Below are 16,101 nucleotides of genomic sequence, written 5' to 3' on the forward strand. Positions count from 1 at the left end.
AATCTAGAAGTCAGTTTGCAGAATGGAGAGGATGGGTGGGGCGGTAGGGAATATATAACTAACCTATGTTTCTTACAGATATATCGTTACCGAAGGTAAGTAACTTGTTCATCTGAAAGATAGTTAGTTATAGATTCCTTACCTTAGAATAGATACCCCAGCAATAACAACCCCGGAGGTTGATCAGCGAACTGAGTTCAAACAAGAAAGTCCTGGAGAACAGAATGGCCCTAGAAGCTGTCTCTCCTGACTTGGCTGTCAAGGCAGTAGTGTTAGGTGAACGTGTGCAACAATGCCCACGTAGCTGCCTGACAGATGTCATTAAGGGGGACTCCCCCGTCCCAAGGCAGTGGTGGCTGCCGTCGCCCTGGTGGATTGAGCGCGCAGTCCCACTGAAGGCTCCTTCTTTGCCAAAGAATAGCAAGCTTTGATGCACAGAACGAGCCACCTCAAGATGGTCCGTTTGTGCACGGCCCGACCTGACTTAGCGCCCATGTAACCAACAAAGAGCTGGTCGTCCACCCACATTTTTTGTTCGTACCAAGTAGAAGAAAAGCGCACGTTTTGGGTCCAGACGGTGGAGCCTCTTCCTCTTTCGAAGGATGCGGAGGCAGAAAGAAGGTGGGCAAAGTGATGGTTTGGCCACTTTGGAAAGAATTAACCACCTTGGGCAGAAAGGAAGGTCTTAGGACGACCTTGTCCGATGGACAGCCAGTAAGGCTGACAAAAAGCGTCGCCTAGTGAGTGCCGCCTTGGAAATTCCAACTGCTGACATTGCACGTTCTCTTCGGTGGCGAATAGATCTAACCAAGGCTCTCCCCACTGCTGAAAGAGACCTTGCACCACCTCCGAGTGAAGACGCCATTTGTGATCCATCATGCACCTGCGGCTGAGTTTATCCACCTTGGCATTCAGGGAACCTGCCAGGTGTTGAACCACCAGGGATATGCCCGGATGGTCCAGCCAAGTCTAGAGGCGGAGGACCTCCTGACATAGGGTCCACAACCCCACCCGCTCTGTTTGTTGCAGTACCACATGGCGGTGGTGTTGTCCATGAACACGTGCACCCCTCTTCCCCGGACAGAGGGAAGAAATGCTTTGAGTGCAAGACGAATCGCCCGAAGCTCCAGAAGGTTTATGTGGAGCTGGGACTCCGTCGGAGACCAGAGGCTTCTGATTTATGCTTCCCCCATGTGGCAGTCCCATCCCAAAAGTGATGCATCGGTCACCACTGTGAACTCTGGCTGAAGTTGGGAGAGGGATTTGCCTTCGATTCAATCCTGGTTCGTTAGCCACCACTGCAATTGGTGTGCAGTGCCCTCCGAGATCTGTACCCAATCGGACAGATTACCCTGATGCTGTGCCCACTGGAACTTCAGGTCCCACTACAGAGCCACGTATGCCAGCTGGCATGACCCACCAGCAGGATGCAGGAGGCCATCAGACCCAGCAGCCTGAGGGTCATCCTGACCGAAACTTGGGATAGAGGCTGAAAGATCAGAATCAGAGCCCGAATATATCCCAGGCTTGCTGTTCGGGAGGATAAACCCAAACCAAGCCAAGGCCTAGTAGGTATCCAGAGCACTGACTTCCCCAGTTCCTCTCTCCAGTCCTGTTCATACAGGTCAGTCAAAGGGTCCCCAGACCCCTCCCAGTCCTCCTCACCCTCCTCTGGCTGCCAATCTGGTCTCAAAGAGCCAGGGTAGAACAGGGGCACAAAAGTACTCGTGGGGATCGGATCCGGCGTCAGTCGACACCGGTCCGACTCCGTGTCTACCTCGAGGTGGAGGCCGGGGTGGAAGTCGGCTAGGACAGAGCCAACGCCGGTAGCGGAGTGGTGCTGGTGGAATTGGCGCTCGGGGAGGAGTAACAAGGTTGACTGGTGCCGATCAGGATCCAGGCCTAGATCCAAGGGGACCTTGAGGCACCGAAGCTGCTGGCGCCGAAGGCCCATGGCCCCTAGCCGAGTCCGTGGGGCCCAAAGGCGTGCCGGCGGAGTTGAGCTGCCCAAAGATGGCATGCATGGCTTCGTTAAAAACTCCGAAGTTGGGCAGATGTCGCACTTGGTCCCGGAAAGGAAGGGAAACCCGACGTTGACCCAGCAGGCTCCGCACACGGAGCCACGGGAGGGGCACCACCCGCATCCCTCGTCACGTTGGCCGACGGATGGGGAGAAGTCGAAGAGCAATGATGCTTCTTTGACTTCTTTTTGTGCTTCAACTTACCTGATCCAGAGTGCAAAGACTTAGAGGAAGAATGGTGTTGGCTCCGTGATGGGTCCCTCGACCTCCTACATGACCGGGACCTCGAGCGACGCGTAGCCAACTGCCGGACCTTGAGTAGCTATAGGGACTGCTCCCGTAAAGACTTCGAGCCATGGTCTGGCAGTTGGAGCACAACTTGTGGTCGTGGTTGTGCTCCAGGCAATAGAGGCAGAAGCGGTGTGGATCTGTCACCGACATCAGTCGGTTACAGGAAACGCAAGTCTTAAAGCCAGGCATCCCTCGTGCACCAGGAGTCAATGGACTCAAAAAACTATGAAGTCGACAAAATTCAAGAAAAAAGTTCAGTAAAAAAATGACTGGGGGTACCGCTCTCTCCGGATCTGCTCTTGCAGGCGCGGAAAATGAAAAACCAGACATCTGTGCGCAATAGCGGCGTCTTTGTAGAAACCGCAGCGTCATCCCGGAGACCACAACGCCGAACGTGGAGTTGACCGATGCCACCTTCCGACGCGCAGGGGTACTGCGAACGAAAAACTTTCCAGATCCAGTCTGACGCCTGGGGGCTAATTCTAAGGTAAGGAATCTATAACTAACTGTTTCTTTCAGATATTGCTACCTCTGAAGCCAGGGGTTGAAAAGCAGTGCCAGGGGTACCAAGGTGTCACAACTGCGACCCCGGGTGACCTCTAAATGGCGCCCAAGCCATACTCCCATACAAATGATTGAAGTTGCAGTGTAGTAGAATGACAAACTCTCAGTACTGATATTAAGAATAGGGCCCTGGTTTTGGAGGTGGTATCTGCTGTTGATAAGTGCTATTGGAGAACGCGCACTTGTGAAGAGGAGGAATGAGGTATGGACAGATGTATGCTGCAGGAGCCATACTGAAATCGGGATTCTTTTTTGACCAGTCTTATTTGACAAACCTATGAACAGGTAAGTCCATATTTGTGTTTAAGCTGGTTCTATATTGTAGTACCAAAATATTTGTTGTCAAAATATTGGCTGTCATTAATATCACGTCCCAAATATCATCTATGTAATATCACTGAATTGAAGTTAATAAAAAATATACACCCAATGGTACAATATTTTTGTAAACCATATTTAGGACGTAATTTTTATATCCGAAGATATTTCTGGTATGACATTTTGACATGCAAACTGGTGAGTATGCAGCAACATACGACGAACATGCTCAACTAAGTCAGGTAGTGAAAAGCCAACTATGGGCCTATTACGAAACTGTACAAAACATACCATATTTGCTCTGTGGCCATAAGACCTGGTGAGAAAATAATATTTGATGAATGACAAACGTCTGAAAATCCTGACAAAAAACGAAAATCCTTGAGATCAAGAGATATCTGAGGTACCTTGGCGCTGACATTACACTTTAAACACAACACATCCCATTAAAATATTTAATTTGTTATTTCGTGTCATGACCTTTCTCTTCTTCATTCCACGCACTCCCCCCCCCAAACCGTCCCCCCTCCCCGAATAACATTTCCCTCTGACACTAGCCGGACACTGCCTGTATATATGATCTAGCGCTTTACCCAAACCATTGATGTCCCATCATGCCTTTCGAATTACATATTCCACAGTTCATACTCTATGTAAATCACACCGCAGCCTACCAGGCTACGTCAACATTACATAAATATAAAATAAATGCCGTGCACGCTACCTTATCTTCTTTCCCAAGCAGCATCTTGTATCCTTCTTGTTTCTCAGTTTCAGAGCCATCATGCAAGATGTCTGCACGCTGGATATCATGAATTAGCTCAGCCTCTTGTTCAGATACCGGGGATCCTGCTGTGAGAGGAACCCTTCTCTTTTCATCCTCGGATTCTTGTTCTGTGTCTGTATGAGCAGTAATGTACCTGCCAAAACAGAGATCTTTTTGTAATAACAGACACACACTTGAGACAAAAGTCTTTCAAGGTTATATACACAGAACAAAAGTCATCTGCTGAACCTCGTATTTGGAAAGTCAAAGTTAGGACAAACAAGTACAAAAAAAATATAAACTATCTTTCAACCTGATATACCGTTTCACTAATGTACCTAGACTAAAAATGTGTGCTCTGTGCAGAGAAAGAACAAGGAAAAGAGAATGTTAAAACCACCATAAATAGTGAAAAATGTATAAACTAGCTGAAAAAAATAAAGAAACGAAAAAAAGCAAGCTAAGACCAAGAGGGCTTCTTTTATAATGGAAGTGCATGGGTAGTCGAAAGTTAAAAGTGGCTTTAAGTGGAAAGAGGCATGTTTTCTTAGCAGGAGTGATGTATCTTGCTGCACAGACCTACTCCTGGCTGAAATTTGAGCAAGGAGACCAATGAAACAGCAGACAAACGGCAAAGACATTTAGCCAACACAACTGGTTCATGACTGTTGAACTGTATGTGGTCTAAATAAAAACTACACGCTATGGACTGAACGATGTGAGCTCTTAAAACCTACTATACACATATGAAACCACACAGTGATATCTTGGCTGTTCAGTAAAGTAAAGTAAAGTAAAGTCCACATTTGTAACGCGCACAATCACCCGTAAGGGTCTCTAGGCGCTGGGGGGCCGTCGGGAAGATTAAGCGAGCTATTGCCCAGAGTCACATGGTGCTGGGCTGACCTGCCGCCGGAGCCGGGGATCGAACCGTGGTCCCCAGATTCCAGCGTCAGTCGCCCTGGCCGCGGCGCCACACCTCTTCAGGAACATCTATAAGGTGCTCCAGATTCAGACTAAAAGGGAAGATTTCCTAAATCACTACATTTGCAATTTGAACTAACCAGTACCTTAATTATAAACCCGAGAGGAGGCATGAGAATCAGTTGCACACATGGTGACCCTAGGTTATGGTTCAGGCGTTGCGATGCTTGTGATGGCTTGTTCATACCGCTTACCAACCAATGGGGTAACTTAAGATTTCAGAGAAGACTAAAGGAGAATTGGAATGTATAAAACTAACCTCCAGATTTAAAGTTTGCTGATGGGTTACTCAGTCACAAATGTTACGGATATCTCGACCGCCTCATTACAAGTATCATAAGATAAACTGCACTTGATATAACTCTAAATCCGCCTATTATGTGTTAAACAGACTGGGAATTTTTGGTGTAATATAGACTAATGCCTCCTAGCTTACTAATCATGAACAGTTATTCTTTGATGTCATTAAATCCGACATGCACTATGATATTCTGTAATATCCCACTCTTGGAACGATAAAAGTCTTTAATCTTTAAAAGAGGCATGCAATGTATTGGATTTCCAACAAAACGCAAAGCAGCCTTCAGCTGTCCCTCATTATATATTTCAATGCACTTTCTAGACTACAGTCTGTCAGCATTTCTTTATTTTTTTGACAAGTTAAGGCTGTTAACAATGAACACCACTTGAGTTTCTGTTCCCTACCACAGGGCCTAGCACACAGAGTAAAGACTGAGGAGAGCGGATAAGGAGCTGTGGTAACATAAGAATATAATTGATTAAATGAACCAAGGATTGTAGGTCACAGAGAAGCCATGTTATGTCAATGATTGAAAATGGAATCCATATTCAGCATCCGTGATTAGAAAATCTTATTAAATATAAGGAAGGAAAGAGGGTCATAGATTGAATCTGTCTAAATAATAATGGGGTGATCCAATTGTTGAATAACAGAAGACTATATATTTCGAAAATTGGATATAATCAGGCAACAAGTAAACACTAACACTGCACAGCTGTGCCTATAGACTGCTGAGGGACATATGTAAAAAAAACTACATTTCTGAAACAACAGTGACAACAGGAGACCGAATACAACGTAACAACTGAAGACGTCAATGTGTTTTTAAAAGTATCAATTCTTTCAAAGTACTCAGTGGCGAGAGGGGTGACATCGCGGCCCAGAAGAAACGGGATTAAAGAGAACACAACCCCTGAGCACAGACGTAGCACAAAGATAAAGGTACTGAGAGTGCGCAGCAGAAGGTGAGCAAAGATAGCACAGCAGAGGAGGGACAGAGAGACCCTCAGATAGGAAGCGTAGAGAGTGCGGCATGGGTACAGAAAAAGAAAAGGGATGAAAACTCAAAATAAAACAAACTAATTCTTGTCCTAACCAGCACTTGTCCCTGCGAAAAAGGGACATTTAGGAGCCACAATGGAGACACTTCTGACCGTCATTCTTAGTTTATTCTGAAGAAAATAACAGGCAATTCTTTCATTTAAACATGTGCAGGAGGTTGGCTTAGTATATGGTGCACACTTATTTCAGCAAAGCACCTTACTCTAATCCAGACAACCCTTATGGTTATTTTTGTGGTTTTACACAACCATAGAAAGCTCTCTAAGTGGTAACTATGGAGAGCATCCTTCGGGCTTAATCAGAAGGAGCGTCAAGCAGCTTGTTTTTACTAGATCTAATCATGTAGTGTAGGTTAAATAAAAAGGAACCACACAGTGTATATATAAAAATAGTTTTATTTATTACACAACACTCACTAACACATTGGTATATCTCCTACCCGGAGATATCAACAGAAATACAGAAAAATACTTCAATTGCAAAAAGGTAACTAAGCACAATACACAGTGGTCTCCAGGTGGAGACCAAACCATATAGTATATGGTGGAGATCAAACTATATAGTATAAAGTGGAATGCGAACTATGACCGAAGTCAGGACTTGGACCAAGAAACTCAGATGCCCTGGGGACACTAGAAAACACACAAGGTAAGTATGCAGGACCCCACAGAGGCTGTGTGCAGAGTGGATGCACATCAGCATACTCAATAGTACTCAATGGGAAAGTTGTGGTTGCAGTTTAGAAGAAGAAGGACCTTTCCCAGTGGACTCTGAAGAAACCCTGTGGTAGACAGAAGGTTGGAGTGTCACCCCACCTGTGGACACCCCAGGAACCAGGATACGTACACTAGGGAAGCCTGGTGCGTAGGTGCAAAGTGATATCGGAACTGCCCTAGACCATAATAGAGGACTTCAGTAAAGATGCCACTGGCGAAGACTGTGTAAGAGTCCAGTGGATTCCAAGGGTGGATTCTTGAAGAGAAGAACCTGCTAGCAGAGGGGACAGAGTCTATGCCATTTGGAGGTGACGGAAGAGCAATGCCATACGATGTTGGAAGATGCAGGAGTGATGATGGTGACCTTGTCGCTGCAGCTGTGACGAACCATGCGACAGACAGTAGCTGTCCCAAGTCGGAAGTTGAGAACCAAGGGGGTCGGTGTCCGGCGGGAGCACCAACAAGCTTTGGCAGCTGCAACAGGAATGAAAAGTGAAGAAGGAGCACCATGGGGACCAGCAAGGACCAAGGGACTAGCCACAAGCAGTAGAGTCAGAGCTGGCCCTGGGCAAGTAGGGGAGCCCACTGAAGAAGTAGAAGACCCTTGAAATGACCCACCGCCCAAGGGCACAGGAGTCGCAAGAGGACTTCGAGCAGCTCACCAAAGATGAAGACCCACAGTGCAGAGGATGCAGTGAGGATGATGATCTTGGCAGAAAGAGGTGTTGGAGGCTGGAGCTTCTTGTAGCCCAAAGATCTCTAGAGTGCAGAGCCCACAAACCTCTGCAATAGCAAATTGACGCAGTGCATAGGGGTTCTGTCCTAGCAGTTCTGATGAGGGTGACTGGCCTCAAAATTGCAGAGAGGACAGGTCAGACCTCAAGGGAGTTGCAGAACCACCACCTGTGTTACTGAGCCTTTCGAAGTCTGTGGGACGTCAGGAGCAGCAGACCGGTCAGCTTCGTTGCGGTGCCTGCAAATGGAGGGGAGTGACTCAGATAACTTCAGGTGTGCTTGATGCCCACACGTCTGTTGATGATCCTGGATGGACACAGACACAAACAACAAAGAAGACTTGTAGAACAGCGAGCCCAGGAGCAGCAGGAGTTTTCCGTGATGCAGTCTTGGTTCCAGGTGAAGTCCAAGTGTCTAGACGGTCGAAGAGTGACATGGTTTCAGGTTTGAGTTTTGTCCCGTGACCAATGTTAGGACCCACCCACAGGTTAGCCCTTAAATACCAGAGGAATGGGGTTAGGACGACTCAGGGGTCCCTCCCAGAGGAGGAGCTGGACAGAGGGCAGGATACTCCCATGTCCTTCGTCAAATTTTGCACCAGAGCGGGAGCCAAGGGCTCTCTGAACTGGCTCAAACCAGTATGCAAGGAGGGAACCAAATGTGTCCTTCAAAGCACTGGCAAGCGCTCCCACCCCAGCCCAATACACTAAGTACTGTCTGGGAAGTGGTCACACCTCCCTGTGACAGGAAACCCATTCCTCTACCTTTCCCTGCTCGCGCTCAGCTCAGCAGCAGCAGGGCAGAATCATGGCTCGGGTCAGCAGCAGCAGTAGCTTGCTGGCAGACCCTGGAAGGCTGTTACCGGTAGTACTGGGGGTTTCCCCGGAGGAGCCCTCTGGTGTATGGAATCATACCTCCAACACCAGTAACGGTGTTCGGGTATGATTCCAATATGTTTGATATCAAACAAGCCAGGTTCGGCACAGCCACAATATAGTTAGCCATTGCATAATGTGCATCATTGGCTGACCCCATTTACAAAGCCTGGAGAATGAACTACAGGGTTTGTAAGGGTGTCCTGCTCATGCAGAGGGCACCCACATACTTTAACCTAGCACCCTGCCTTCAGGATTGAAAGACCTGCCTTAGGGCTGATTTATAGGTTTTAAGTGTAGTACCTCGGATATAAGAAAACTTATATCTGTCGTAAGTGGTGCTAGAACCAGCTTACACAAGCTGCAATGACAGGCCTGTAGTTCCAGTTTGAGTGGTCTCTCATGGGTGGCACCTGCATGCTGCAGCCCATGGGAGCCCCTGGTGTACCTATGCCCTATTTACTTCAGTACCATATATTAGGGACTTCTAGGGGAACACCAGTAGCTAATTTGGGAGGTACAAAAGTACTTACCAAGTTAGATTTAGGAAGGAAGCACAGTGACTGGGGTCCTGATTAGCAGGATCCCAGTCAGACTAGTCATAAAAACATACTGACACCAGCAAAAAGTGGGGGTAACCATGAATGCAGATCCTACTTTCCTACAACATGTGACACTGAACTAGAGCTCTGTCACGTAAACAAAAAAAATTGGAATTATGTTAATTGATAAACCTGGGTTTGGGGTATCTTGCAGGATATCAGTTTTAGATCGTACGGGTTAAGCGGTTTCTCTATGATCAAGCTGGATCTACTGAAGACAGTGGTATAGTTCAATAGGAAATTATTAACTATTTCACAAAGGAACTCCACTTTAAAGTACTTTAGGTTCAATTTATCAATTGATAAATTGGTGGTATGTATACTCCATCGCAACGGTAATGGAATCTACTTACCCGCCAATAAAAAGGTCTGCCTGCTCCAATTAAATGCATGCAGATCTTCAGTGTGGCCACTGTGGATAATACTCTGTCTCTGCCATGGCCAAACTTCTTTGACGACCCAGGGGATTAAGGGCTGTCGGAAAAGGTCGACAAGTCTGCCTGCCCAAATAGGATGGGCGGACATGTAGTCATTTTCTACTATTTCTTGCCGCCAGGTAAAACATGGTTGTAAGTAACAGTAAAATGTTTATTATGCTCCTCCTGCCATGGGAGAAGACTCCATTTGCAAAGGGACAATTTTGTTTTCTTTTCAAAAAGAAAATCCCAAGAAAAAAGGATTACTCTGTGCTTCAGGGCTGCGCTCCTGCTGCCACAGCCCCGTAGCAAAGAGTACTATACATTCAGGGCCGGCTTTAGCGCTGGTGGCGCCCAGTGTGACAATCTCACTACCACCCGGGCAAAAGTGCCCCTCATCTCTCCAAAGCCCCTCTTTGAAATACATTTAATTTGTTTTAAAGCGCTGGTAAAGGCTGGCTTTCCTATTCCACTCACCCTGCCCCTAGAAACCTGTCAGCAGTACAGGGAGGATGGGTGGGTCTCTAAGGAATCTGCGGCTAGATCATATCTCTACCAGGTAAGGAGTTAGCGAAGGTAAGTAACTTGTCCATCTGATAGAGACATCTAGCCACAGATTACTTACCTATGAATAGATACCCAGGTAAAACCATCCCCGGAGAAGGTACTGGGAATACATTTACTACCAGGAAATTCTGCAGGACAGAGTGGCCAAAAAGGCCATACCTGTGGACTAGACTGTCCAGGCAGTAGTGCTTGGTGAATGTGTGCAGAGATGCCCATGTTGCTGTCTGTCGAGGACTGGAATTACACACTGCATCGCCATGGTAGCAGCCTTAGCTCCAGTGGAATGAGCCCTTAATCCTTCAGGAGGCTGCTTTTTGGCCAGAGGGTAACACATTTTGTTGCAGAGGACACCCATTGCGAGATAGTCCTCTTCTGCACCGCAAAACTTTTCTTTGTTGCAGCGTACCACGAAGAGTTGGTCATCCACTCTGAACTCTTTTGAGCAGTGACAGTAGAACAACAACGCTCTTTTTGGGTCCAGATGCTGGAGTCGCTCCTCTTATTTAAAGGGGTGTGGAGGAGCATAGAAAGTGGGCAAGGTGACAGATTGCTCCACATGAAAAGGAGTTACCACTTATGGTAAGAAAGAGGCCCTAGTGACGAGCACCAACCTATCAGGGAAGACAGTCAGGTAAGGAGGCTTGGATGACAAAACCTTCAATTTGCTCACCCTCCTGGCTGAAGGGATTGCTACTAAAAAGGCTGTTTTGATAGTATGCAACCGGAGGGAGCAATTATGCAGAGAGTAAAATGGAGCGCACGTTAGTAAGGTGAGAACCAAAATCAGGTCCCACTGAGGCATAATGAAGGCGGAAGAAGGGAATATATGTACAGGGCCCTTGAGAAATCCATTTACAATGGGAGACTTAAATAATGAGGATTGGTCTGGGAGCTTTAGGAAGGCAGACAGGGCCAAAAGAAACCCTTAGAGAGTGCTTAGTGCAGAGCTTTGCTTGGCAAGGGTCAAAATAAAAATCAAAACTTGAGAAAGGGAAGCAGAGACGGGATAAATATACCTTTCTATACAATATTTAAAAAATGTATTCCATCGGCAGGCCTACACATTCTTGGTGGAGGGCCGCCTAACCGTCAAAACAATACTGCTAACTTCAAGAGGAAGGTTGAATGCCATACACTCTTTTACAGCTGGGGAGGAGACGGGGAGCCATAACAGTCTGGAATCACAAATTCCAATGGCACCTTCCTGGATTTCTACCTAGAACTTTGCAGGAATCACGGTCTGAAATCCTAATATGCAAGTCTGGCTACCCTGAGGATCCAGGCCTCCCCTCAGCTTTTTAGGTCTCTGGCTCACGTGATCAACTCAGTATTAAACCACATTTGAAATACCTCGCTATCCACCAGCACTTTTCCAGATATTTAGAAACATTCATTCCTACTAACCCATTTGAAAAAAACGAATGCTGACCCTACGGAGCTTGGTAATTACCGCCCGATCTCACTACTGCCAGCACCTGCAAAAATGCAGAAAAAAAACGGTGCAATGACAACTCGCCAATTTCATAGATGCACACAAGATCCTGCATGACACAGCCCGGATTTCGGACGGGATATACTCAATTCAGCTGGACTATGTAAACAGTCTGTACCTAGGGCTGCCTTCTTACCTGATAAATAGACTTCAGATGGTACAGAATGCGGCAGCGAGATTAATTCGACAGGTCCCGTTCCGTCATCATATCTCCACTCATATCAGACAACTTTATTGGCTCCCTGTTGTTAAAAGGATAGACTTCAAGTCCCTGACCCTGGCCTTTTGTGTCCTGGATGACAGAGAACCAAGGTATCTCAGGCACAGGCTATGCCCATATCAACAAAAATGCACACTGAGATCCAACTCCCACCACCTGCTTTGTGTACCTCATTATGCTAAGTCCCGAATGGGAGGCAGGTCCTTCACAGTGAGGACTGCCAGGCTGTGAACTCCTTACCCTTTCGTATGCGCTTGATTGAATCAAAACTCGTGTTCAGGAAGATCTTGAAGACCTGGCTTTTTAGTCAAGACTAGCTCCTCTGTTGGACCTGGTCCTCACTTGCAGCCACCACTAAGCGCTGGGGCACCTCTACATGAGGTAGCTGTTGCACTCTACAAATGCCAGTATTATTATTATTATTATTATTGTCGTTATCAACTGCCGCCGCTTAATCTCCAAACAAAAAGGTATAGAGTTGACAGGTTCGAGTGGAGGATCCTCGTCTGTTGCTGAGCCAGAAGATCCTCCTGAAGGGGCACCCTGATCAGAGGATCGATGCTCGCTTGGAAAAGCTTGGGATACCTGACTCTCCTTGCCTAGTCCGGAGCCACAAGAAAGACTTGGGCCCGGTTGCTCCTGATCTTTTAGAGCACTCTGAACAGGAGCGTAATGGGCAGAAAGACATATAGGTGGCCTAAGGTCCACTAGAGATGAAAAGTGTCTACGAGTGAAAGGTGCCTTGGAAACTTCAGCACGCAAAATTGCTGACATTGAACGTTCTCAGCAGAGGCGAATAGATCTAACCAAGACTCTACCCACTGTTGAAAGAGTCCTTGCGCCACCTCCGGATGGAGACACACCGCAGAAGTTATACTAGTCTGATCAGGTCCTGGATGTTCACGGCCATGAGGAGTACGTGAGCAACTGCAGCGCACAACTGCAGATTCACTGAGAAATGGTGCCCCCCCAACATGTGCGCGTTTGCTGTCAGATCTGTTTGATGCGGCACACGCAGAATTTTCGACGTGTCAAAATTAAAATAAACCTCAGCCTCTCTTCCCACAATGGAGAGCTTCGACAAGTTATGGTCCCAAAAGCACAGACCATGGAACAGAATCCACCGAATCAAGGAGGTTACCAGCTCCGTGCAGGTCACAAACACCTGGCAGTTGCCTAGAAATGCACAAAGCAATTCAGCGCGGGCATACGTTTTATGGCAGCTTACTCGTACACACTAACTTACACAGACTTCTGAACACGAAGCACCGAAAATATATGCTTTATCTGCTGACAAAGCGGTACAAAAGGGGTTGGTGATGAACGGAGCATCTGAACCAATCAAACACTCACACCCAGTCAACAGATCTGGGTTTAATCCATCACCGTTCTTTAGCCGACTCTGCCACCCCAGTTCAGACATGGCCATATGCAAATCAGTCTGACCGTGTGCCTCATGGGAACAGTCCAGCCCGAACTGCCAAGCCATGCCTTCCCTGGACCGGATTCAAGCTTTCTAGGACCGGTTTCTGGCATTACAGCCGTCTTCAGCCAGGCTTGCTTGAATCCAGTGGCAAAGTGAGCAAGGGACTCACGTCTGACCATACCCTGCCAACTTAAGGCGGCCAAAGCAGTACAAAAGGGGGTGGTGATGAACGGAGCATCTGAACCAATCAAACACTCACATCCAGTCAACAGATCTGGGTTTAATCCATCACCGTTCTTTAGCCCACTCTACCACCCCAGTTCAGACATGGCCATATGCAAATCAGTCTGACCCTGTGCCTCATGGGAACAGTCCAGCCCGAACTGCCAAGCCATGCCTTCCCTGGAGCGGATTCAAGCCTCCTAGGACCCGTTTCTGGCATTACAATCGTCTACAGCCAGGCTTGCTTGAATCCAGTGGCAAAGTGAGCAAGGGACTCACCCCCTTTTGAACCGCTTATCTGCTCACAAAGACAGTGATTGGAGCACCGTCAGGCGCATATCACCTAGAAAGGCAAATAATTACACAGCCCAATCAGCACCAACATAAGAAAATAATAACATAACCAGGCGTTTGTGTAACTGCGTGCAACAACTGAAATAACCCCTTGGAATAGGTGAACTGTGAAGGTCCAGGCTAGTGCCTAGCACCGGCTAGCGCGTGCTTGGGGAAGATGAACGCGCACGAACCCGGGTTTTGACGTGCACGCGACAACCTTTGCCTGTTGACTGAAATGACAGTCTAAACAGAGAAAAAGAACTCTTCTGGTTCGCTCGGATTTTGCTGATGTGCCTAAACGCAGGTTAGATGAGTTTACGTTACAAAAAGAAGTATATAAAGTGTTAGAATCCCCCGATATCGCTGTGTATGTCTGTTTTCTCCAGTTCTTTCATTCATGACTTCTCCATTTGCGCTCTGCCGAATCTCTTCTTTTATCATGTTTATTTCACCTGTTCTCTGTCAACTTCTTCTCTCTTTGGGATTTACACTGTTCATCTTCTCTACACCTCTTTCTATCTTATCTCATCATTTTATTTTACCTTTTGTCTATTATTTCCTTTACCTGTTTTACTGCTACTCTCTTTTCTCCGCGCTTCGTTTTCTCCCCGCTCCCCCGCCCTTTTCACTTCCCTCTCTGACAAGCACTTTTCCCGCTTCCGCACCTTCCCTCCTCAGCCCACGCGCTGCCCCGGGCTCACGCCTCTGGCTGATCTTATCTTTGGGCCTGGGCACCTCAATAGAGAAAACCCAACTTTAAAGGCAGGACTTCAGGGAGGCTGACATAATGTAGTCAACAACCCACTCCGCCGAGGGGCGTGGCTAGCGCCCAGAGGAGATGGCGGTGCTGGCGTGAGCGCTCCGGCGGGGGCTTCCCAACGGACTGCGTTTATCTTCAGACCCACAGACAGCGGATTTCGTTGTCGGAGGGCTTCTGGACTATGCTGTGACACCCGGTGGTAGCTTTTGAGGCCGTTTGCCTTCATTCACGAACGGCGCTCTCCTGACCGCGGCTGTATGACGGCCGCGGCCGCCATTTTGGGCAGCTTTTCAGCGTGACGCCTCACACGGGCGAAGACTCGTCAGATTTACCGGATCACCAATGGACTTCCGAATTGCCTGACACCTTCTCCCTTCTTCATGGTGGGCCTTTTTTATTTCTGATACCTGACTTTCTTATCTCCAACAGCATATCGCTTACGTTTTCAGCGCTGCTTTCTCTCACATTTCCTATGAGCGGCCATTTTGTGACTCAATAGACTATGAATCGTTCGGTCATATTTTGCCTGCGCTGCCTCAACTAATTACATTCCACCCAATGTTGCTACTTCTTTTTTTTATGGCTGTGCCTTCTTTGTTTCTTTCCTTTTTAGCACCAAAGACTATTTATGGCTCTGCTAAATGGACTATATGACCGTTTTCATTCTGGCAGCTATTTTCTTCGTGTCTATTTAAAGCATAATATGTGAATTGCGATCTTTAGGTCTTTATCAAAGACTCTCACCTTGTTGCTGTTTTTTTTTGTTTTTTTCTCTTCTGCCTCAACCCTCAGCAGCCCTTGCTTTGACTACTGACTTTGTAATTTTTTTCTCTGCTCTGTATATGCTGGACACGCGTCCTGGAAGCTAAGGGCTCTTTCTTTTTTTTCTTTTGCTTATTGCTTAAGATGTGCATCTGGTAAAGATTGTCCTCCATATGAGAAGACTCACAACAAGTTGCGCCACCAAACCTCCAAAGCGCACCTTCTCAAAAATTCAAAGCTCTTCTTAGCACTGGCTCAGTTGGAAGACTCACAGGTTCCTCCTGCTCTTATGTCTAAGCTGGCCATGGAACCCCCTACTCAGCCCAACGGGAAGACCACTGTTAAACGACTAAAAAAGGACCCCCCCCTCACCATCTGCTTCCGCTCCATCTGCATCTATTGAGTTGCTATTGGAGGAAATTAGGGCACTCCGCCCTTTTATGGAAGAGGCCAATGCTAAATTGCAGGTTCTAACTGACAATTGGACGCAAATGGAGGCAAGAGTCACGTCGGTGGAATGCAGTGTTTCTTCTCTTCAGGAGTCCTCCGCCAAGGTTTCCAATATGCACTCTCAGATTTCTTCTCTCCAGAAACAGGTCGAGGACCTTGAGAACAGAAATCGACGCAATAATCTACGCATCTACGGCCTGGTGGAGGGCTGCGAG

At 47.2% G+C, this 16,101-nt stretch overlaps 1 protein-coding gene across 1 annotated transcript in view; it reads right to left on the bottom strand.

Annotated features, from left to right (window-relative positions):
• LOC144763213 (regulator of microtubule dynamics protein 2-like) overlaps positions 1-16,101 on the bottom strand; it is a 276,191-nt gene that overhangs the window by 44,603 nt on the left and 215,487 nt on the right. Inside the window, exon 3 of the mRNA XM_078648598.1 lies at positions 3,919-4,114. Within this exon, the coding sequence (XP_078504724.1) occupies positions 3,919-4,114 (196 nt within the window). The remainder of the gene's footprint in view (positions 1-3,918; positions 4,115-16,101) is intronic.

Source organism: Lissotriton helveticus, chromosome 6, assembly GCF_964261635.1.
Source record: "Lissotriton helveticus chromosome 6, aLisHel1.1, whole genome shotgun sequence".
NCBI classification, from domain to species: domain Eukaryota; kingdom Metazoa; phylum Chordata; class Amphibia; order Caudata; family Salamandridae; genus Lissotriton; species Lissotriton helveticus.